The 24,993-nt window shown below is 43.3% G+C and overlaps 1 protein-coding gene across 5 annotated transcripts in view; it reads right to left on the bottom strand.

Annotated features, from left to right (window-relative positions):
• STXBP5L (syntaxin binding protein 5L) overlaps positions 1-24,993 on the bottom strand; it is a 1,301,131-nt gene that overhangs the window by 233,192 nt on the left and 1,042,946 nt on the right. For all 5 annotated transcript variants that reach the window (XM_069202705.1, XM_069202706.1, XM_069202709.1 and 2 more), the window contains one exon: positions 6,277-6,342. In XM_069202705.1, the coding sequence (XP_069058806.1) occupies positions 6,277-6,342 (66 nt within the window). The remainder of the gene's footprint in view (positions 1-6,276; positions 6,343-24,993) is intronic.

Raw genomic sequence — 24,993 nt, 5'->3', positions numbered from 1 at the left:
AGCAATGATGTCCAACACAGAGCCAGAATACTCAACAACACTTGCAACCAACCAGGAGATGATACATGTGCTACATTGAGTTCACGCTGGAGTCTCATCAGTTGGGACTGAGAGACCCCCAGATTTAGAACATTGCAATAGTCCAGTCTGGACACAACTAGAGACTGGACTACTGACTTCCTTGCTGCTTCTGGAAGGAGGCCAAGGATCTTTTTTAAGGTTCTTAAAAACCTGAAACATTGTCCCACTAGGCTAGTGATTTGACTATCCAACAAGAGCATTGAGTTGAACCCGATGCCGAGGTTTTTCACTTTAGGTTTAGGTTTGGCTCCAGCAAGTCGGGCCACCAGGCCGAGGACCTAATCAAGTGGAGCTTCCCAAGGATGATGAGAGCCTCTGTTTTCCTCACATTTAGCTTGATGCAACTGAAGTTCATCCACTCAGCAATCTCAGGCAATGTCTTAAGAGAACCTCTGTGTTGGCAGCCTCCTGAGAGAGGGTGATAATCATCTGCATATCATCAACATACTCGGGTGCAATCTTCCATCTGTTGACCTTTAGTCTCTACTCCTTGAGAAATCCTGATCAACAAAGCTGTGGTTGTTTATTAAGGGACTTATTTAGAGTTTGGCATGGGGGTTACTTTCTCACAAACTTGCAGGATATCCCTTCTACCATATTACAATTCCATTATAGTCTATGGAAGTCCACCAAACTCTAAACCAGGTCCTAAGTGTTTGCTTTCTGCTTGGGTGGTTGTTTTCTACTCCTATTAGTACTAGACATGATTGTTGAGCATTTTGCCTTTGTTCTTTTCAAAGGATACTTCAAAGAATATTTCTGCAAATTTAGGAATTGTGTAATCTTTTTACCTTTGTTTCCATAAATGGAAATTATTAGTGCACTTGTGTCAATGTCTTCTATATTTTTCTGTACACATTTTTCTGGACGTGACTCCCAAGTAAAACAAGTGAAAGTGGCTGCTGTTACCTACAATAGTGACTGAAATAAAGTAAAATAAAGAAAAGGAATAGTAAAATGAGTGAAATTCAGCAACAGTAACTGAGTTTTGCATTGCAGCTGGTAACTTTTAAAGTTCAGCTTCATGCAGCAGTCCCAAAGTGTGGACTTAAGTATGAAGAATAATACAGCACACATGCTTCCCAGAGCTTTGCAGCTTCCACTGTACCCCAACAAAACACACATGGTGGTTGAGTGCATGCATGCTGGCAGACTCATGTCTTCCTCATGTCTTCGAGATGGAGCAAAGAGTAAGGTTAGTTGTGTGCAGGTGGATGAGAAGGACAACACACTGAGGGAGGATAAATGGCATTCATGCATGGGGTGATTTCAGCCTATTTGCATAAAAAGTCTCTACCTTGTGTCAAGAAGCCATGGCTGATAGCAACCATATGCCACATGCTTCCAATGAAATTTCTCTAAACTCAGATTCGTTCCAGGCTGCTTCTTCATTGGTCTTTGTAGTTCAGATAATCAATGTAAGGTCCCTGAATGTCTTCAATAAATACAACACTGAATTTATGTTTATCTAGTGATCCCTTAAAGACACAAAGACTCAGAATAAACTTGGGGACGGTCCAAATGGCATTGATGGTAAGTTTTCCTTTGTCTAATCTGATTTTTACCATCTACATTTTTTGTCTTCATCAAGTCAATGTAGTGTAGTTGACTGTTATCTTCTGCCTTCTGCATTTCTCTGTAGCGCACTCTTCCAGTCAAACATCTGGACAAACTAGAGAGAGCACAAAATAGAACTGTCCAAATGGGTACCAATTGAACAAAACTGATGCATGCACCCTCAGTGAGAAAATTACCTGGGGCTGGATATCTGTCAGTCAAATGGCTGAAATGAACTTGATACACAATGTATAAATAGGCAATGGCCCAGGAAACTTCAAAAGTTGGCTTCTCACACCATCTTTGAGATCAACTAATTCACCCTACCTCATGGTTCCAAAACACGCAAAATTATGCTATGGCAAGTAAGAGCACAGAACTAGAAATTACTAAATTATTACACAATCGGCAGGTCTCCGTACACAGTGTATGTAAACATCATCAGTTTATGGAAGGTGTGAAAAACATGTCTTGTGACAAGTTAATCTGTTGCCAAAATGGGTATGCACACAAATTATATCTGCTATGTGTACAGTAGTTATGTGCTCTGTCCTCTGCGAATACAGCATATTTAGTATCAGGTTGTAGCTGGTATGGGATAATGGATTTATTTATAGCTTGTAAGTAGTTTATAAACCACACAAAAATGCAAAGATGATACCATTACATTGTGAAACATAATCATTTAATATAATATCAATTACAATTATACAATATCTACTTCTTTCTGAAAACAATTCATGAACAGTGAAATTCTTTGAGTATCAAAAAGTGGTATGATTAATACAATTTGGGGTTTAGAGTAAGGTGGGACTCTTGGGACATAAATACAGAGTTCAAAGGCCCAGTATTTCCAAGTATGTGAATCATATAATGCTCAATAGAATGCTCTACATTTTGGAGAAGGCTATATTGTTTTATAGATGCAGTAGCTAGTCGTCTGCTTTCCATTTTCCTACTTCTGTTTTCCATTGTGCTTTCTACAATCACAGAGAATCAGGAGTTTGTGTCTCCAAGTAAGCATCCATCTCAAAACACTATAATTTACAAGACTTTTCCCTACAAAGAAGGGGTAATATGAGCTGATGAGCATCCTCCCGCTAGACATAACCATGTGCCGTAAGAACCTGAAGTACCTGGAGATTACCAAGACAAAGAAATACAACACACTAACATAATTCTCCTACATCTGTAAAACAAAAAGAGCGCACTTCTCTATCGACATTTAACCCCATCTTCTGTTGAGACTGACCTTCACACTTGTATCCTTCAGAAAACAATGCACTTACCTGCAGTTTACCTAATATCCTCCCAGTGCCTGAGATCACCCCCTGCTATCTTTCCCTGCCAATCATCTGAGTTTGGTGCAAACGAGTAGGAACCTTCTACCAGCACCATGTCCTTCCCCAGGACTCTTTAAAAGCTTCTGTGATCCGGACAAATCAGAAGGTAACAATTGAAGCATTTAGTGCACGCCATTGCCCCTCAGGCTAGGTCTGCACTATCAAATAAAGTAAATAACTCCTGCACTCTAAACATATTATTTTTAAAAATCCATCCCAGAATTTGTTCCTGTCCCACAACTATCATCTGATTCCCTTTGATAGGACAAGGGAGTCTACCTACAAAGAAACAATTTAGGGAAGAGAGGATAGCCATCTGCAGTGGATGTAACAACAAGTCCTCTTTTTCAGTTGTACACAACTTACCTACCATTACGTACCCCCTTACACACAAGACACAGGTGCGAAAATGTTGACTCAAGTGACTATTTCTACAATGCTGTGAACGCCGATTGGCTTTGCTCATCATATGACTTTGCAATGAAAACTCCCAGGCACAACCAGCAGCAACATGGCCACCATTGTTCTCCATGGACTTGGCACTGCCTGCAGTGGTTCTTCCAACTCCTATTGCCCACAGTCCTCATTGACCAATAGCCTCTGTCGGTAGAGCACTGATTGATATTTCAACACAGACATTGATGGACAAGACTACAAGCCATTATCCTCCATTTCCTGGCTGTGCAAGCCATTCATGTAAACCACAGAATTGGAGACCTCTGATAACCCCAACTCACGCACCCACATTGTCAACATCCGCTCATTTTCACTGGTCCAATTCGAATGTCTGAAATGCACACTCTCCTCATGTGGCTGTCAGATAGAAGCCTCTGACTTAACTTACTTAACAGCCTGCAATTGGCCAGTGGAAATATCGTGTCCAGAACAAACATATGACTTGATGCATCATTCAACTGGAAACATCATTGTTACATTGATTTTAAAAAGCCACCTGAAGCCAGCAGCGTTTGTTCTTTGTTGAATAAAAATGATAAGTACACTTCCCACGAATGTTGAAAATAGAACAAATTTGAAGGGAGCTCACTTTTCAATCATGACACCGATATCATTGACATTCATCTCGCAAATGAAATACCATTTACTTTTTTCATTAAACATCCGTTTACCTTTCATACGCAGTTTATTATTTATTTAATCAAAGTTCACTGTGCATAACGCATTCTTTTTTTATTGCTCTTGTAATGTGTAACATGCTTTTTGGTCACACACAGTATTACGGCTTGTATAGGTGAAATACCCCAGGATATGTAAATTAGGCCATAACAACTATGCAACATCTATTGTTTCATGCAGTTCTGTAGATACTTTATTTGCACAGGGTTTTGATTCTGGTGGATTATTCACTTCTCATTTGTGACTTTTATATTCTAATTAAGTGGACAACCTCCACAGAAAGTGAACTTCCTAAATGAGGGCTGTCCAGCATAGCTCCACGAGGGTCGAAACCATGACAGCTTTTCACGATATCCACTGACCATGCAACCGAGTTACATTTAGATTCACTGCCTGTAAATCTAATCTAATGTGAATATTCCGAAAACATGTCCTGGATTCAGAGCTCCTTGGCCTCCGTTGGACACCTTGGCCTTAAAGCAGAGGGCAGAAAGCATGTGTGAAGGATCTGTTTAGATTTTGTTGAAGGAGGTTGAACACTAAACCAGGAATAAGGAGCAAGTGCAGTTCTTGTCAAAGCCCCAACCAACTCAAAAACAGTCAAGAAAACCCAATAAATATGAGGCCGATGAGCACAGTATGCATAGGTCAAAACATCAGTACTGGTATATTTCCAAAGTTTAAACAAAACACTCAGTCTACCATGTCAAGTAATAGGCACCTGATAGCAATGTGAGTAGTATAAAGGGATACTGTCAATCAAAGACAAATGTGGGTGTGGCTTGCATAATGTGACAGATGGACAAAAGTGATCACATCCATGGACTATGGATATGTCACAGCCAAAGTGACCAAACTCATGAACTTTTCCTGAAGAATTTGTTTACTTTTATTTAACCACCTACACTGAGGTCCCAGTTGTAAAGGGAACACCCTGACTTGGTACATAGTGCCTGATAACATGAAGTCATTTTATCAGGCATGTATATCAAATGATTGGCCTTGCTCAGGGCGAGAGACAGGTACAGAGGCATATCCCCATTAGCAACCTGAATCTGAAGAAGGACAGGCATGAAAGTTCCTGTTCCCTGTTCACCTCCCACACAATATCTCCACTCTCTCATTTCTGCTGGTCAACTGATTGTGCAAATACGAAGATCGATCAAAAATGCCTCCTTGGCCCCATTGATGAGCCCAAAGAAATACAATTTGTGCATTTACAAAATGCAAAATGTCAATTTCTCTAGTGCAAGTGATCCATGAACCAAGCTCCGGGTGCCTTTTTAATGACGTGTATCTGAATGGTCAATCTGGCTTCTGGTCCTTATCTTTCATCGACCAACCCTGTTAGCTCTGAACTGAAGGTGGCAGGGATTCAAGTCTCATACAGTCTCACGCTACGTATCAAACATATCCACATCAACGACATCACACTGCCCCATCTCAGGAGTGGGGAGCTGGAGTGTGTGTTTTTGCTGTTTACGTTTTAAGAAAGTTAGTTGTGCTTCTCCAATGGGAACGGACAAATCATAACCATCAGAAGGCATTAGGACTGAATGAACCCCTGACACCTGGCAGTGGTGCAGTCATAGTCCCATAACTGCACCTGTCCACTGGTCACGTCCCATCTAGCCTACCATCGTCAGCTCACCTTTTAACTGGTGAGGCTGGGGTTGTGTCTTACAAATCTCCTAAATATACATTTAAACCATCTCTGACACAACTAGAAAAAAGGGTCAGGGCTTAGAAGCACCAGCATTGCCGGAGCCACCACTCCCTTTATAGGTTGCAGACCCCGCAACTGATTTTGACAGTCCAGCGCCCCCACACAAGAGCAGGAAAATTACTGTGTAAGGAAACGACCTAACCGTGGTGTACACCAGGTGATAAAGTAACTTCACTGGCTGACCATGTGAAGAATGCTGAAACAATGCAGCTCACAGTTTCACCATGGGCATTTGCAGGTCTGGGTATATGGTACCGTTTTGCAGTCTTCCCTTGAGAGGCTGGGTAAATGGTAGGGTGTCACAACCTTCCCTCACATCTGTTGACTCATTTGGGCCCTTAGTGAGCTTGTGGTGGGTGTGGGGATGGACCACAGATACGCATGTCATGCGGGGATGGAACAGTTTTCGCCTGACAAGAGGCTCATCAGTTTTACCTGAAGTGGGAGACTTGCAGCGTTCCAGCTCCAGGGATATGGGACTGTCTGAGAGCTCTGTCAGACCTGGAGAGACAAGAGAAAAAAAGGAAAGTTAAGAAAAAACTAATCAAATTTAATTCTGACCGGTTTGGGGAAGCACAACTCTTATCAACCTGCTGTGATAAAAGGTATGGAATTATTACAGTTCTGTGTTCCAACTTCGATGGTGAGACTACATCAAGGAGGGAGGTAGAGCAAATATCAAGAAGGTTGGGAAAAGTCAGTGTCACTAATCACAACGCATTCTGGGCATGGAAGCTACTGTTTCTTTTTGCTTGGCCCCAGATGTACAAATATAAGTCGTCAGCAGATGACAATAATTTTGCCTTATAAAGAAAGAAAAACAATCAAGACACAAATACAACAACATACATTTATTTCCAAATGTCTATTCATGATACAAATAAATTCGGACCTAATTGTCAAAACAAAGTTGCATATGCACACTCAAAAGCAAAATCCTGGGTCATGAAGTTAGAATCATATGGGCATAATTGTGGAGGTTCTGATGTATGATACATTCTGCATTTGTAAGTCATACCTTGAGGAGAAGTGTGGGTTTTCACAGTAGGTAACCAATTAGAATAAATCTGGAGAGCTTGGATAAACCTGCAACAACAGCATCACAAGACTACATACAGACGAAGATATACAATAAAGAGAAGACCAGATGCCAATCCTCTCCTACTACACCATGAGAGTATAAAATTCCATTGTCATCGAAATCCAGCATACACCATTCCTCCTGCCCTTCAGAAAAGAGATCACGACCAAACTCTTCAAGAAAGACCTCATCATTGTATAACCTCTGATTCTTCACTTTATTTTACAAACTGTACCAAACTGTTGCCCTTACTGCATACCCCACGCTCCTTCCCAACCTAAACCTGTATCCACTGCCCACTAATCCCTTCTCCAATCCACCTCCCTCCATCCCAAACCTAACAAATTTCATCTACTCAGTTTTACTTGGCTCTATTGCTTTGTAGCTAGGTGTTTAGCAAGCTTAGTAGCTTCTTTTTAGAGAACATTTTACATTAATACTTGGTGACATCTAATTTTATTTGATATGATTATATCTGTATTGGTGATATATACATATTGCATTGGCGCATTTCACACTGTTCGTCTCATTTCTCATGGGTCGTGAATGATAGTTCTCAATGTAAGCATTCATGCCATTATTCCCCCATGTCCACTCCTTGCCCTACGTCCCTTCCTCCTTGCGCCATATTACTTGATGTTTTGTTCACAAGCCCGCTGTATCCTCATCTCGGACCAATCTTCCCCCTGCCTCTATTAGGGCTTGTGCACTCTTGATATCCCACCACTTGTCTTTGGAGCTTCCTGGATACCCAAGCAGTGCACTCTATTTTGTAAACTCTCCCGATGTGTCTTTCTCTCTGGTGCTACAGTTTCTTTTTTTATTGGTTTTCCATCAAAAACGACGGTTTTGCACTTAATGCATTGTCATGCCACATACTTGAAAACACCATCTTTGCAGTTCCATGACAATATCCCAATCATATATCTTGTACACCTCATTATGTCAGCAACTATAGGTATGATAAGCCAACCTACTCAAGCAGATCAGGGTTCGTCAGTAAGTAAGCCGTGAGGGGTGACCATATATCTTTGAGGCTCAAGGCCATTGGCAACCCTTCTGCTAACAGTTCCAATTGGTCTTGGCAATACACCATGTCAATAAGCCATTGTCTTAATGTAGGTGTAACATTTTTCCCCAGTGTATAGCCACCCTTCGCCAACATTAGTGTCACTGCCACAAATTTACAGTGAGTTGCTTGCAAATGCTTAACTAGACCGAGTAGGCATATCTGGAGGGTGCAGACTACCTGCTCCATTAACATGGCCGTTACAGCCTATACCACCTGTGTCCGATATAGAAACACATGACCAGGTGAGATGAATAAAGTCTACATCTTGTGCTCCACAATCCGTGCAGGAAGAATCATCCCTCAACCGGTGGCGTACTATGGTTTATAAGGTGAGCCGCTGCCTCACATGAGTGATCTTCACAATCCTAACTTTATTTATAAAACTTTAGTTTGGCCAGTAACAACTTTATTGCCCATGTGTGATGTGACAGAATAGAGATTGGAATGTTTGCCGTATGAGCTGCAAATATTTATTGACAATTCTAAATCTCTCAGTTCTTAAAATATTTCAGGGACATGTTGGCATTGCAGACCTTGCCTATTGGTGGCATCAGGTTTTTAGCTTCTTCCTATGAAGATTCTGGGATTACTATTAACATATTAATTTGGTGGATGTATCCAGGAAACATCTTCAGGAGTGAAAAGCTGCACTGTTTTTTATAGCAGACCCTTCTGCAGCTGGTGCCTCTGACTGTCAGGAGAAGGTGGAGGGGAGAATATCTGCAGTCAGGTGTCAGCTCTCAGACAACCTTAAGACCTTCAATCTCGAGGTAGAAAAAACTATTTTGAGAAGAAAAATTATTGCAACTTAGTTGCTTGATGCAGTTTCTGATTCAGATGGTTTACAAATTACCCCAGATAGCAATGCAGATTCTGAAGGAGACAGTTCAGATTGGTATGACCCTAACACAAAAACAGGTGAAATGCTTTTCTACATTATTGAAAATTCAGTTTCAAACTCTATTAGGACATTCTTGACTCCTGCGTTAACCTTTAATTAGCCATACACTGATTGAACACCCCCTTTCGGTTGAATGTGCACCGCTAGATTACGTTTCAGAGTACATTTGTAGCGGAATTCGGACTCTCTTAGACAAACCTGTATGCAACAAATTCACAATGGAATGCCCTGCCCATTCGTTCATGACTGGGGGCCTGTTTCCTTGTTTGGAGGGCAGCCTGGTGTCCTTCAGGATGGCGGAAGACATTATGTCCACCACCCTGATGGACTACCAGCCACCATATTGTGAGATTGCTGCCGGCCGTGTACTTTCTCAGGAGTCACCACCAGGTTGGCTCCAGTTAAGGAACAGAAAACAGAAGGTTGTAAGTATTTTTTGTCTGTTTGCAACAGCCAGGTTTTCCCTCTTGTGTCGGAGTACCCTGTGTGCCAAACTATAAACTTTCTTTTCAAATTATTGCAAGAACCCTAATTAAGTGATTGAGAGAGTTTGCTCTGCACATCAGGACAAAATATGTAGATGGAGTAGGGCAAACAGTATAAATATCTGATACGCTTCAAAAGGGAAAGGATGGATCCTGGAATACCAATCAAGCAGAAATCTCCAGGTGCATACAGAGGATGATCTGTTTTGTGGAAATACAGGAGCATACCGTGACAGATGCAAGGGCTTACTACTCAATAATGATAATAAGTTAGTATTTTCGGATTTACTAGGCTGGTCCAGTAGTTCAAGCTATTACTTTCCAGAACAATTTCCTATAACGAGCTTTCAAAATATGGCACAGTCTTTATGGCCATGGGTAGGGTACAATTACCTTTTAAAACCTTTGTTGGCAGTTGTCTTTTAAGGCTTTAGAAACAGAGGCCGCTCTGTCGACCTCTTTTACTTAAAGTCACAGCTTCAGTCCTTTTAAAGAGGGCAGATGGATGACTTTCGCTTCTAACAACAATCTAGATGAAAATCCTGAGGTGCAGCAAACCTTGGTAAGTCTTCCCACCTTTCACATTTAGAAAATAGTGTCAACAATAGCATTTCAGTTGCACAAGTGGCAAAAGATTACTGCAGATCCATGCATCATTCAAACACTTCAAGGTTTTCAAAAATAATTTTATGTTTCTCCTATCCAAATAGTTTTAACACAATCTTTGTGCTTCTAGTTTCTGAAGCGACAGAGGATTTGCTTCTCATAGAAGCCAAAGATAGATATCATCCCTGTTTTCAAGGCTTCTTAAGCAATATTTCCTTGGCTAAAAGATAAACAAGAAAAGCAAATGAGTTATAAATCTCCGCCATCAAAATATCTTATCTTTGTTTTGTTATGTCATTTTAGAAAGGGAATCATTATGCAGTTGACAGATTCTAACCAAGCCAGAAACTGGATGGGCAGGTTACACCTAAAGGTGCCTATCTTTAAGTTCCTGTCTTCCATCTACACAGGAATGTCATTCAGTTCTTTAGGCAGGGCATATTCTATCAGTTCTCCTCTCCTCCAAATGATTTGTCTTCTGCCCCTTGCTACTTTACAAAACTGTTAAAAACCTTTTCAACCTACTTGAGATCCCAGGGAGTTTGCCAGTTTGGATGATGTGATGTTCCTGGATCCTGTGATTCTGCAGCTTCATCAACAGTTAGCCACATCCCTCCTTCAGGATCTCAATCTCAAAACCAAACACTTCGGGGATTCGTGATCGATTCAAATTTCTGCAGCCTTCAACTCCCCTCTTCTAAAATTTCTCTAAAACAAAAATAATTGAGGGCCTTTGTGGCCCTGTCCCATATGTTCTCTTAAAAAAACTTGTGATAGTGGATTTATTAGTATATTCGATTCAAGCAAAAAGTTACTTATCTTCGGTGATGCTCTTTCTGGTACAGACTCTATCAAGCCACAGATTCCCCACCTTTTGAATATTCCCATCAGGCCATTTGTGAGCGGTGAAAGGCCGTTTGCCAGGTACCATCTCTATGTTCCGAGTCTGTAACCTATTACCAACTAGCAGGGTTTGCGAGTCGCTATTAGGAAGGGGCGTGCCGAGGGCGTCCCTCTCCAATAGTGAGTTGCAGGGGGATGTAAGAATGTTTTGAGACCAGGAATGCGGTCGCAAAACATGTGCAGTTACCACCAACTTCAAGTACCCCTTCTCCTTTGCGAATGGGGGTGAAAACATTTTTAAAGAGAATACAGTGTTCCCACGGACCACTGCCTACTCTTAAACAAATTCTAAGAAAACTTTACAGTTTTCTTTTTGTAACGCATCCTGTTTTCCTTTAAGGAAAATGGGATGCATTCCAAAAAAAAGATTGTTTTATTTAAAAGCAGTCTCAGACAAGGTGGTCTGCTGACCCCAGCGAGCCACCATCCCTGTGATTGTAGCCATTCACAACGGGTCGCAAGTTGTGATCTTTTCCATGAATATTGATGAGGCAGGTCCATTTGCGACCCACTGTGAATCGCTAACAGTGTTAAACCAACTGCCATATATTGCAGTTTGTGATTTCCTAATAGCGAGTTGTCAAGATTTGCTTTAGGAATTTGCAAACATTAAACTACATACATCTGGCCCTAAGTTACTTAGGATTCTGATAGACACTTCCTGCCGCAGATTCCTCACCTTTTGAATTGATTCCAAAGCAGTACCAATTTAGAAGTTGGTCTGTGGGTTTACTCAAACCTGAAAGTACTGCAGGACCAACTGCGCAAAAAACTCCTCTTGGCGAACCTGACTGTCCAGACAATAGTGCTTTGTGAATGCATGGAGGGACGCATAGGTAGCCATCTGGCAAATGTCTTTGACAGGGACTCTGCGTGCTAATGCAGTAGTAGCAGCTTTGGCCCTGGTAGAATGAGCACACACTGTTTCTGGAGGCTGATTTTTAGTCTAGCATAGAAAAGCTTAATGCAGGGCATCATCCAGTGGAAGGGTGTTCTCTTCTGCACAGCCTTGCTTTTTTTCATTCCAGAGAACATCACTGAAAGCTGATCGCTCACAGGGTGTTCTTCAGTATGATCTACAGCTCACTTGGGGTCCCTGCATTGAAGTCTCTCCTCCTCCTTAGAGGGGTGAGGCGCAGTCGCGGCTCGTGGGAGGGAATAGGGACAGGGTGACGCAGTGCATGGTGGGGGAACGACAACAAAAAAATCAATTAAAAAAAACGTACCTTCCTCGCTGTGCCGTTCTGTTCCTCTGGCCTGCCCTGCGGCAAATCCTGACACTGCTTCGATGCTGCTGGCAGCATAAAATCAGCATTAGGATTGGACGGAGTGCTCTGGCTGAGTGCTCCGAGGCAAAGTGGGAGCCTCTGCCTGCTCTCTCCAACCCGGCAACACAGTGCCGTGTTGGAGAGACCTGTGCGCATGTGTGTTTGGCTGTCCCAAGATGGCCAAACAAACTTACACGTGCACTGAGGGAGAGTGCTGCCCCCTCCTCCCTATCATCGCCCATGGCCTGCCCCTTTTACAATAAAACTATAATAAACATGCTTTATTATAGTTTTATTGTAAAAGGTTTCCTGCTCCTGCTGGTGGCGGGGGCGGGGCGACGCTCCTCTGCTATAGCGGTGGAGCCGCCCCTGGTGAGACGGAGCATAAACACCAGCAGGGTCTGACCGACATCGAATGCCAGCACAAATTTAGATAAGAAAGATTCCTGTGTTGGCAAAACTAGCATATCTGGGAAGAAGGTGGTGTATGTTGGGTTAACACAAAGAGCTTGAAGTTCATTCACATTCCGCGTCACTGTTATGCCACAGAGGAATACTGTCTTGACCGCAAAATGACGCAAGGAGCAGCTGTGAATCAGCTTGAAGAGACAGCACATCAGGAATATAAGGACAAAGTTAAGGACCCTCTGTGGCATGACAAAGGGAGAGGGAAGCGACAAATGCAAACCTTTCAAAAAGTGCATAGCAACAGAAGTTTTAAACAATGAGAGCTGATCCGGCAACCACAAAAAAAGTTTAAAAAGTCAGAAGGTCCCCTTTAGATGCGCTCAGAGCAAAGCCTAGACTGTGGACAAAATAAAACCCAAAATATTGGATACGCTCACCTGGAAAGGCTCCATCTCCTGAGTGCCTCAACAAGCCACAAATCTGCCCCAATGACAAGCGTATACAGTTTTTATTGAAGGATACCTGGCTGCCAAGATGACATCAACCACCTCTGAATACCAGATGCCTCTGATCACCACTCGAAGATGGCCATCCCAACCCAAAAGGGATGAATCAGTCACCACTGTCAGCTCTGGGTGGGGAAGCAAGAGGGGTCTGACACTTCCTAATTGTGGTCCAGTCACCACCAGTGTAGATCTTTTGCAGTCTACTTTGAAATCTGAACGTGGTTGGGGAGATCCCCACTGAGACTTCAGATCCCACAGCAGAGCCTGCATATGTCAACTGGTGTACTAGACCAGAAGAACGCAGGAGGCCATTAGTCCCAGCAGCCTCGTAATCGACTGCACCAAAATCCAAGAACAAGGCTGAAAGATCAGGACTATAGCATGATAGTCCTGGACTCTGTTAGCTAGGTGAAAGGCACAAAACTGAACCATATCTAGAATAGGTCTGATGAAGAGGAGCATCTGAGAAGGAGTCAGTTGTGGCTTTGTCATGTTGATAATAAACTTCAAAGATGAAAGGAAGTTTGCCGTTGTCGGGAGGTGGCTGACAACTGCCTGTGGCGAATCCACGAACAGCCAGTCGTTAAAATAGAGGAAGACAGATGCAAGGGCTTACTACTCAATAATGATAATAAGTTAGTATTTTGGCATCTACCTAACCCCTGAAAGTGTGCTCCTACCACTGCCATCACTTTTGTGAACACCTAAGGGGGCAATGTTGGGACCAAGGGAGAGCACAGTGAACTGAAAAGCATGTCCCACCATAAACTGCAGATAGAATTGATGGGCCTACAGGATGGGTAAATGGAAATGGACTGATAATAAGTTAGCATTGTTGGCATCTACCTAACCCCTGCAAGTGTGCTCCTACCACTGCCATCACTTTTGTGAACACCTAAGGGGGCAATGTTGGGACCAAGGGAGAGCACAGTGAACTGAAAAGCATGTCCCACCATAAACTGCAGATAGAATTGATGGGCCTACAGGATGGGTAAATGGAAATGGACTGATAATAAGTTAGCATTGTTGGCATCTACCTAACCCCTGCAAGTGTGCTCCTACCACTGCCATCACTTTTGTGAACACCTAAGGGGGCAATGGTGGGACCAAGGGGGAGCACAGTGAACTGAAAAGCCTGTCCCGCCATAAACTGCAGATAGCATTGATGGGCCTACAGGATGCCATAAACTGCAGATAGCATTGATGGGCCTACAGGATGGGTAAATGGAAATAGGCGTTGTGCAGGTCCTACACCACCACCTACTTTCCAGGGCAGATAAGAACTGGGCCAGTGTGAGCATTATGAATTTCCCCTTCATGAGGGAGGTGAAAAAAGGGCACAGGTCTAAAACAGAACAAAGGCCTCCTCCCTTCTTGTACATCAGAAAATAGCAAGAACAACAACTGTGTCCTACTTCTCGTGTAGGCACACTCTTGATAGCCACTTTGCCAAAGGGATTGCACTTCCTGCTCCAAAATGGAGAGACGGTCCTTCGTCAGTTGCTGGGAGGGACAGTGTAAGGTGCAGCAGTGAACGAGTGAAAGGTATGGTATAACCCTGCCACACAATTTGCAGGATCCACCTGTCCAAAGTTATGGCCTGCCATCCCAGCAAGAATCATTGAATTCTACCACCCCGAGTTGCTGTGCTTTTCTAAGGGCATGCCAAAGGGGTTTGCCAGGTGGGGCTGCAGGGGAGTAGTGGACTAAACATCCTGTTGACATTCATCATGGGGGTGGTAGGCACCTCAGTTTCGACTACAAAACTGCTGGGTGACTTGTGGAGGTAAGATTTGCTGGCAGAATGTGGAATGCCTGCCAAAGACGCAAAAAGAGTGGTAGGTCTTAGGTGGCTGGCGAGGTGAGGCAGATAAGCCCAGGAGGCATGGCGTGGTCCTACTCTCCTTGAACCACTTGAGAGCAGAGTCTGCTTGCCCCCAAACAGTTAAATCCTGTCAAATGGCATGTCCATGAAGGAAGACTGGACATTGCCTAAAAATCCAGAGGGCTGCAGCCAAGCGTGGTGGTAAATGCAGACACTGATGCCAATGGCCTGCCCTATGGAAATGGTGAAGTCCAAGCCATAAGTTGTGAACATGACTGTGTCACAACTGTCCTGTATGGCCTGGGTAAGGAAAGGTTAGAGATCTTCAGGAACACTTGGGAGGACCTGAGCTGTCAAATCCCAAAGGGGGTGGGCATAGTGCCCCAGCCGACACCTGGCATTCACAGATCATAGCTACAAGTTGGTCGACAAGAAGGACTCTCTACCAGGGGGCGTAAATGGGAACATTTTGGGGTTAGTTTTGATAGCAGACATATGCACCACCAAGTTTTCAGAGGAAAGGTGCTGCGATACAAATGTCAGGTAAGCCGGGGCAGGGCGGTGGAATCATGCATCTGGTAGTCAACCGGAGGGGCAGAGCAAGGTTTGGCCTATGCACCCAACCAAGTTTCCATAAGGGCCTTGTTAAAAGATAAGAGGGGCTCAGCAGAGGTTTGCCTTGGCTGAAGCACTTCAGTAAGAACATTGGTCTTGACATCCAAGGTAGGGAGCTGGAGGTCAAGGAACTCAGCTGCCCTATTTATGACCATCGCATAGAAAGCACTCTCTTTAGTGGCTGGACCAGGTGGGTTATAGGAGCCCTGACTCAGGGGAGGTATCAAGACCACTAGCCTCTTGCAACTCATTGTACCAGTTCTCCTCAGGGTAAGGCTAGCCAATCTCATCACCCATGTCGTAATTGGTATACAAATCTGTGTCAAACAGGGAATGAAGAGTATATGTTTTCTCTTGTGAAGGCTCAGTGGAGGAAGCGGCATTTTGAAAGTGGCTGGGTGTGGCCTCAGTCGAGGTCTTCCTGGCATTGACTTGGAATCAAAAGTATGATAGGTACCTCTTCTTCAGGCATCTAGGTAGTCAGCATTGGCATTGAAGTTCCAGGAAGTGGCTTGAATCTCGCCACTGGGGGTGGAGTTGCAACTGGAGCTGGCCCTGTGGGGGTTAGGAGGTCAAAATGATACCACTGGTGGTATTTTGGATGGCGGGCCTCTAGGCTTTGTGGAGCCCAAAGGCATGGCAGCGGGAGTCAGCAAAGATCCAAGGAGTAGGAGCTTGGTCTCAATGAACTCTTCAATCTGTTTTGGCATGGCGGACGGCACCAGAAATTCAAGTTGTACCATAGAAAGGTGTGGGATAGTCTCCGAAGTTGACTACTTCTTTGGTCATTAACAATGACCTACTAAAACAGAAGTGAGATTGAGATGTGTGGTGCCGCCCCGCTCCTTCTCATGAGAGTGTGAGTGGCAGAAAGGGTCCAAGTCCCACTTGGATGTCTTTTGTATTTTCTTTGACGTACCTGATGACATTGTTGAAGATGAAAATCAATCCCTTGAATGACTCCTGCAACTTCTGGATCTGGAACATGACCTAGATCGAACTTTCGACTTGGAGCGGTCCTGTTGCAGAGTCCTCCAGTGCATAACAATGTTGAGTTTTGCCTCACGGTCTCGGATAGCTTCAGGTTCAGCCATGTGTTATTGCTGCAGGCCTTAAACGCACGATTTGACCCCAGATACCACAGGCAAAGCTGATGAGGGTCTGTCAAAGACATTTGTTTGTGACAGTCCGACATGGTATAAAACATATCGTTTTGGGATGTGACATTTCCCTTGCACACTGTTTAACAATTTTGAGGTGGTAAATGCCTGAAAGAGATGAGCGGGAGCTCCAGATCTGCAGCTGGTGGAACAGAAAGAAAGTAACTGACATCAGCACTTGGGAGTGGTACCTATATGGGCCCTGCATGTCATTTCCAAAGCAGAACGGTAACAGTGTGGAGTTGCACGCAGCCACCTACAGGCGTGCAGAGGTACTGCTGAAAAGTTTCTGGATCCAGTCTGACACCTGGGGAATATTCAAAAGGTGAGGAATTTGTGGCTAGAAGTCAATATCAAAAGTGGAAAAGTCATGTTTTGACAGTTGAAACTCAAAGGGTGAAATGGAAAAGCAATCTTCAGTTTGTATCCCAATCTACTATTAAAGTAATTGTTTCCCGTTTTCAACTGATGCCAAAAGGTCATGGAAGGAGTGAAGCCTGCATTTAAATTGTTTAATGTTTCTTTTGCCTTCCATACATTTACCAAAGACTGAGCTCAATGTCTGGTCCTTCTAAGAATCAACAATATTGCCACAACCTTCTACATACACAACCTAGGTAGCACAAAGCTGGAGGTCCGAGCAAAAATCACAAAAGGGTTTTGGGAATATTGATGCCGTCACAGAAATTTGGTAAAGGCATACTTTCTCCCAGGTTTTAATAGGTGATTGCCATTCTTGTCATATAGTGCACAACAGCGACTGATGTCTCCTTGTCCTAGTTGTTCAGACCTATGTTTTGGGGCCCCTTCCAAGTTTATTCCATTGCATCTCTTCTTAATGTTTTATGACCCTCATTTCACAGTTGGAGACTAGATCTGTTTGCTGTGGCCACAGGTTCCTTTCTCTAAGATTGGAGCCAGAATCTCAATTGTGACTTTCCCCCTTGTTGCCAAGTTAGCCAGATGTATATCTCATAGATATCTTCAGTCAACTCTGATCATAATTTTTCCCTTCTGGCATTCCCAAGTATGGTTTCTAGATCTTCTTCAGAAGGCACTGGATTATCCAGTGATCCTTCCTGACCTATTGCTCATCATGACTCCCCAGAGTCACAGTCACAACTTGAGTCTTTCAGGTACATTAACCTCAAAGACCTAAACGTTTCTGTGTCTCAATGGAAAGTCCCAGGATTTTCATAACAAGCTATTTCATTTTTCGAAAAGACCTGGACTTCGGAAGTAATAAGAACCTATAAGCGAGCTTGGTGTTCCTGGTATCACTGGTGTTTGGTTGTAGGCAATGATCCAGTTTTGGACCATCTCTCACATGTTGTCAATTATTTAATATCTCCTGTTTTAGAAGGTAATTGTTAATAACCAAAGAACACTCATAGCTCATTCATTTCATTCAACCATTCGTTAGTCAATGGAAAACTTGCCAATAAGAGTTATTTTTGTTGCTGCCTCTTGAGAGGTATTAGACTTCCTAAATCTCCAGTCAAATTCACAACACTGTGGAATGTGAATTTTGTGGTATAGCTATTTAATACTTGTGATAACATTCTTCGGTCCTATAAATACTTTAGTTCAAAATGACCATACTACAATATCTTCTTTCATTTAAAAGAAAATCAGCAGGCCTTGAAAATTCTACTGGCCCCATAAAAGTAGGTCGACCCTTCTGGGAGTTGACAAAGAACAGGTGTTCTGTTCAGTCAGACAGTGAAGGAGGCCTTTAAATATTCTTCTTGTCACATTTGCTCAATGTTCAGAGACAGAGGTCAAAAGTCAGTTTGTCTTGCAATTCATTTTCCTTTTGACTGCAGAGTTCCAGGACTTTGTCAGTTTTTTCCTAACAACATTTAAATAGCTAAGACAACCCTACAAACATTTTAAAATATATTTCAGTAGTTGTGAAAGCCCATTGTTTGTACTTCTGTGTGATGAAAAAATATTTTAATAGGATGAAAACAAATCAGAACACTTTAGTTGGTGATGTGCAAAGAATAAATATTTTTTGAAACCTGATTTTCACAGATTTGTTAATACATTTTATAGTTTTAGCAGTAAACCTGCAAGTTAGTGGGAAGTTTTTTGGACATTTCATGGAAATTTTCTCTCTGTAAATGACAGTGTGCGACAATATTATGCTTTAGTAATATACTTTTTTTAAATGAGTGTTTAAACATAAACCTAGAAACAGTCCTGCTGTGGTAGCAATGCTATTAACAAGCTAAGAGGCAAATAATGGATCATGTATGTGGGCTAGATTATTTTTATGTATGGAGCATTTAATCAAACAAAGAAGTTTTTTGGGACAGATGAAATGCTGAGCTCACATACTTGAAGGTACACTCGTATGTGAGAATCAAGAAAAAGGTGACTCTGTAAAGTAAAATATTTCACACAATTGAGACCCGATTACAGGTCAAGTATATTACAGTTAGGGTCAAGTAGATTATTCAAGATACTCAACCTGCAGGACTAGTAACATTTTTGTGATTTTACAAGGCCTGCTCAGATGTTTGTATCTGGAAATAAAGGGTTTAAGAGCTTGTACAACAAGCTGTATGTTTTCAAATATTTGGGAGTACTGAAACTATTTAAAAATAGGTTTGATATCCGTCCCTCCATTCTCATCCAAAGATATGTGCAGTTCATTGGCTCAAAGAAGAAGTTACTTACCTTTGGTAACACATTATCTGACAAAGACAATATCTAGCTGCAGATTTCATTGAATTTCACCAGGTGTCAAAGTGGATCCGGAAACTTTTGCTTGAGCGATACCCCTGCGCGAGCCATTGGATGGCTCTGTTTGGTTCTGCATGGTGTCGTCAGCGTCGTTGGCGGCGGATGGAATGTCACGGTCACCTACATAGGCACCACCCAGAAGCATGGACGTCAGTTACTTTTTTCATGACTTTCCACGCCAGTTGTGCAGAACCATGAAATGAACTGACGATTGTGTGTCCAATCTAGGGCCCTGGAAGGGATCACCCTAACTCTAGCAAATGAGTCTGCAGAGCAGGAAGGCATGGGTGGGTGTAAGGAATCTGCAGCTATAGTCTCTACTAGAAGGGAGAAGGGAAGGGAGAGGAGTCTGCCTTTGACCCAATTGCAGTTCGTAAACCACCACTGCAGGTCTTTTGCAGTTCCCTCCGAGATCTGGACTATGTCAGAGGGATTTCCCTGATGCTTGGACCACTGGAACTTCAGGTCCCACTGTAGAGCCTGCGTATGCCAACTGGCATGATTTACCAGCAGGACACAGTAGGGCATGAGGCCCAGCAGGCTCAGAGTCAGTCTCCCTGAAACAGAGGTCGAAACAATAGTATCATAACCTAAATATCCTGGACTTGCCGCTCGGGAGGATAAGGCCGAAACTGCAGTGTCCAGAACAGCTCCGAAGAAAGAGAGCATTTGAGAGGGAGTCAGGTGTGACTTCAGCATGTTTATAGTGAACCCCAGTGAATGCAGGAGGTCCGCTGTAGTCTGGAGATGGGATACAACAGTCTGGGGTGAGTCCGCCTTTAATAGTAAGTCGTCGAGGTAGGAGAATACTGAAACCCCTGACCAAATGGGAACACAGTGAACTGAAAGTGCTCTAAGCTTACCTTGAACCACAGGTAATGCTTGTGGGCAGGCAACCAGTCTTCTAGGTCTAGGGCAGACAAGGCCTGAGCCAACATGAGCATCTTGATCTTCTCCTTGAGGAAGAGACTGAGGTCTAGAATAGGGTAAAGACCCTTGTTCTTTTTGGGCATCAGAAAGTAGCGGGAATGACAAACACTGCCTACTTATGATATCGGGACTCTTTGTATGGTTCCCTTGGCCAAGAGAACCATAACTTCCTCTCGGAGATGAGACAAATGATTCTTTGCCAGTGGTTCGAATGTTGGCAGTATTGAGGGAGGAAAGGATTGAAAAGGCAGGGCATAGCCCTTCCGAATGTTCTGCAGAACCCTGGTGTCCAATTTAATGGTCTGACAGTGGAAGAGATGATGTTAAATTCTCCCTCCAACTGGGCAAACATGGTTCTGCAGAATCAAACTAGGAGGGCTTGGAGGCTGCAGCTGCAGGGGACTGGGTGGCCGATGACTTCTGGCTTCCAGACCCTCTAGGTCTGTAGACACTAAGCCCATGTCCTCGCATAGCTTGGGAAACGTGTGCAGGATGGTGGCTGGCATAGGGCTGGGGCAGTGGAACAACCCTTCTGTGTCAACAAAAGGGGAGAAAGGCAGATGGTGGTCAAGGGGTTGCCGAGAGGCTCAAGGACTAGGATGTCACCCAAGAGTCACTAAAGCACTCCAGCAATGAGTCTGCCATTTCGCCAAACAAATGAGTCCCATCGATGGGCATGCCATAAGGTTTGCCTGGACATCCCCCAAAAAACCTGATGTTCTCAGCCATGCGTGGAGCTGGACAAAACTGCTCTGGCCAGCGAGTCAGTCGTATCTAGGCCACACCCAATGGTGAACTTTACTGCATCTCTCCTGTCTTTCACTGCCTGGGAGAGGATGGCCTGGGTCTCCTCCGGACCTGTCGCTTGCACAACCGTATCCCAAAAGGTTGCGAGAAATGGCCCAATAAGCATGAGTTGTTCAACAACCTCAATGCCTTGCTGGTGGAAGAAAACATCTTCTTTCCGAATTGATCCAGCCTCTTGGATTCCCAGGAGCACCTGCACTGGGCTTGGACCTAGTTCATGATGAAGAGGTCTTGGAACTCCTGTAGTGGTCCCACAACCTTCTCTTCGACCAGATCCTTGACCTCCTAGGAGTCATGCCGGACCACAAGCCAGGCCGCAAGCAACTTCAGGGGCCTCACCCTGAAGCCCTTCAGTGCCACAGCCCAGGAGTCCGAGCACAACTTTGAGTCGTGGTCACGCTCTAGACACCAAAGGTAGACAAGGTGAGGGTCCGTAACCGACATGGTGAATCCTACCTTCCTGGATGACCTCTCAACACACTAATCCTCGACAAAATGTCAAAAAAAGCCTGTCAAAAGCTGACGCGGAGTAGCTCTCTCTGGATCTGCGCTAACTGGTGTGGAAATAAAAGAACTGACGTCTGCGCACATGGGTGGCATCTATATAGGTGACTGCGACGTCACATCCGGCGGCAACAACGCCACATGGAAGCAAACAGAGCCACTTGACGGTGCGCAGGAGTATTGCTCAAACAATAGTTTCCGGATCCAGTCAGACGCCTGGGGAAATTGCAAGGTAAGGAATCTGCAGTTAGAAGTCTCTATCAGAAGAATACACATAAAAAACATGAGGTGTGGGAAAGACCTTTTCTTCATTTCCTTCCAAAAAACCCTTTGCCCTGTTTTCTTCTCCACTTCAGCTAGGTGGTCAAGTCGGACATGCAGGTGGTTCGAATTGATATTTTCTCCTTTGGAGCTGATTCTGCAAGGTGTGACATAGCTTTTAAGGCCTACTGGCCTGGAGCCAGATAAAAGGACATTTTTAGTACTGCAGATTGGTCCAGAGTGACTTTTTTTTATTGCAAACAAGTTTAACTTGTTTCCACAACTGTTGTTAATATGCTTTGAGTAAGCATAATAGGATCTTTTGGTCCTGGGGTAACATGCGTATTTTCCTAGTCTCTGTGAAGATAAGTCTATATTTTATTAAAGACACAGAGAGTTCATTCAACCCTGTAAAGTTTTAGAAATCCATCCATTGAGTGATTTAATGACAAATCACTAAATGGATGAATTTATATTAGTATTTCTTAACTATTCATTCCATCTACACCAATGTATCCATCTGCTTGAAGAACGGTATTACTAAATATCGGATGATGCCTTATTTGAGACCGTGCCCTTTATTCATTCAAATAGTTGTTCTTCCCTTATTCGTTTTTGGTTAAAGAAAGAGGGCTAGCACTGTTACATTTAGGCTACCTGTACACGACTGGATGAAGTTTTGTAGTTTCTTTCTAATGAATATTGGGAATTGTAGTTTGTTGTTTTGTGAATTCTTAGTGGCTGCTATGTTTAATAAATGCAAACAAATACATGGCTTTTTAATCAGTAATGTGGGGTATTTAGCATCAGTGCTATAGTTCATTAGCTAATTTAATACAAGTGGAGGAGCAGTCCTTAACACAATGATGAACAAAAGAGGCCAAAGCAATAACTTCCAAATTAAGCACCTGCAGTATCCAACTGTTCATCACTGCCAATATAAGTTCCTTATAATGTTTGCGTGCAATGGTGTGATTAGACAGGGTATCTCTCCTGAGAGAAGCTGGTAGATTTACTTCCAGGCCAAGAAATGGGTCGTTCCTTAAAAAGGTCTGCCTCAAAGATAATTCTATCCCTATGCCAACAACTCTATATCCAGACACTTCCCAGATGTTTTGCAGTTTTCCTGCTGTTTCCAATTCACTTGGTGCTTTTCTTTCTACCTGTTTATCCACAATGGAATTGTGAATGGAGAACAAAATTGTATGGTTAACGAGTCCCGCCTTAACCTGAAATTGTATTCTTTGCTGCTCGCACTGTAACTATTCCTCCACCCTATAAGTTAATCCTTCTTTCTTTTTTTAATATGTTTTATTGATTTTACACATCAGTCTTACAACAGTACATTCCAACCATTATCCACGTTAATCCTTATTTCAACCCTGTCTTTTTCTTGCATGGCCCTTACTATGGGTTTCATAGTCTATACCTTCATGGTAAAGTGTCTCCATTCACCAAGGTTAACTGTTATCAATTATTTAGGCTTTGCAATTGTCTTTATTCTATTTTCCTTCCAATAATCAGCTTCTTCTTACTGGAGTACTCAATTAGATTTGTGCACTCTATACTTCTGTTCCTAATTATGGTGTTGATTATCTACAGAACATTCAAAAGTTGTGTTTTATCTAACAACGGCCCTCCTCTACTCTACCCCTGAGTGTACTTTTGTATGTCAACTTCAGTGGTTGCCTCTTCTCATTTTCAGTCTAAGTTCTTGTGATTTCTTTTGAACAGCATAACTTCTCTGGCTCCTTGTCTTTTTTCTCTTAGACCTCTACTTCCTGCATCACTGTTTATTTTCTGCTCCTCATCCTCCTTATGACTCCATACTTATTTGGTTTGCTGCGCACTAAGGGAATGTCCTCCTTAAGAAATGCCCCAAAACATAATTTGTTCCCAGGTGCCCAAAAATGCATTCATTGTACCTCAATATTTTGGACACCTTTTAACTTGCTTTATAAAGGGCTTTCACTATTATAAATAAATAAGAATAAATAAATAAGTACACAGAAAAAACTGACTAAATAAATAAATAAATAGGTTTGCGTTGCACAATTTGCATGATTTGTAATTCACAATTTGTAATTCATGAACAATGTTTGACGGTTGGACATTTCTTTGGGAATCCTAAATAAGCCTCTACTGCTCCTTTGCAAACCACTGTAGGTTTCTGTTCCCAAAGCCATGGAACACAATAACATTTATTATAGGGTTGAGACTGAAACTGTGGAAACCAACACAGCTAGAAGCATTGCTGGCCCTGTGAACCCAGAAATCATTCTTAAAGGAGTTCTTTGTATTGAATCACTTAACCCTCCTCCTGATGTAGAAGCCCTCCCACTGCGGCCACGGTAGCATTATGGTCCACGGAGTGTAGTGTGATCCGCAATCACATGCACACCCAGGGTCAGCTCCTTTGCTACGGCGAAGGCCCGTTGCCCCCCTGGCCAAGAGCCAGGAGTTGAAAATAAAACGACAGTTGCACTATCGTTTTATTTTTCATCTGCTGGCTCAGCCAGCATTACAGGGAGGGGCAGGGCAACGGGAGGGGGAAGGAAGGAGGAGGAGACAGTGCACTAAGTGCGCATGTGTGTTTGGACGGCTATCTCTGGCCGGCCAAACACACAGGCGTACTTAGGTTTCTTCAGCTCAGCTGTGTTTAGCAGCCGGGCTTGAGAAACTGCACAGACCCCAGGGCTGTGTCTGAGCAGCAGTCACTGCTGCTCAGACCAATCCTGACACTGCTTTCATGCTATGCTTAGCATGAAAGCAGCACCAGGATTGCTGGGGAACCTGTGCTGGTGTCCCAGCAAATGCTGGGACACCACAATGGAGGGAAGAGAAGCACGAGGCGGCAGGAAACGGCGGTAAGGTAAGTTTATTTAATTTTTGTATTCCCCCCCTCCGTCTCCGTCCCCTCCCGCTGACCTCTCCCCTTGCGATTTGCGACAGATGGCGCTGTGCACACCTCCCTCCCAGTGGAAACAGTCACAGATAAAGTAGTTTCTGAACCACAGCCTCAATTGTTAACACTCATTGAGGTGAACTGGATGTGACTCTTTTAAGCAG

This window comes from Pleurodeles waltl, chromosome 8 (genome assembly GCF_031143425.1).
Source record: "Pleurodeles waltl isolate 20211129_DDA chromosome 8, aPleWal1.hap1.20221129, whole genome shotgun sequence".
NCBI classification, from domain to species: domain Eukaryota; kingdom Metazoa; phylum Chordata; class Amphibia; order Caudata; family Salamandridae; genus Pleurodeles; species Pleurodeles waltl.
Note: the sequence above shows the minus strand (reverse complement) of the source record. Positions and strands in the feature narration are given on the sequence as shown.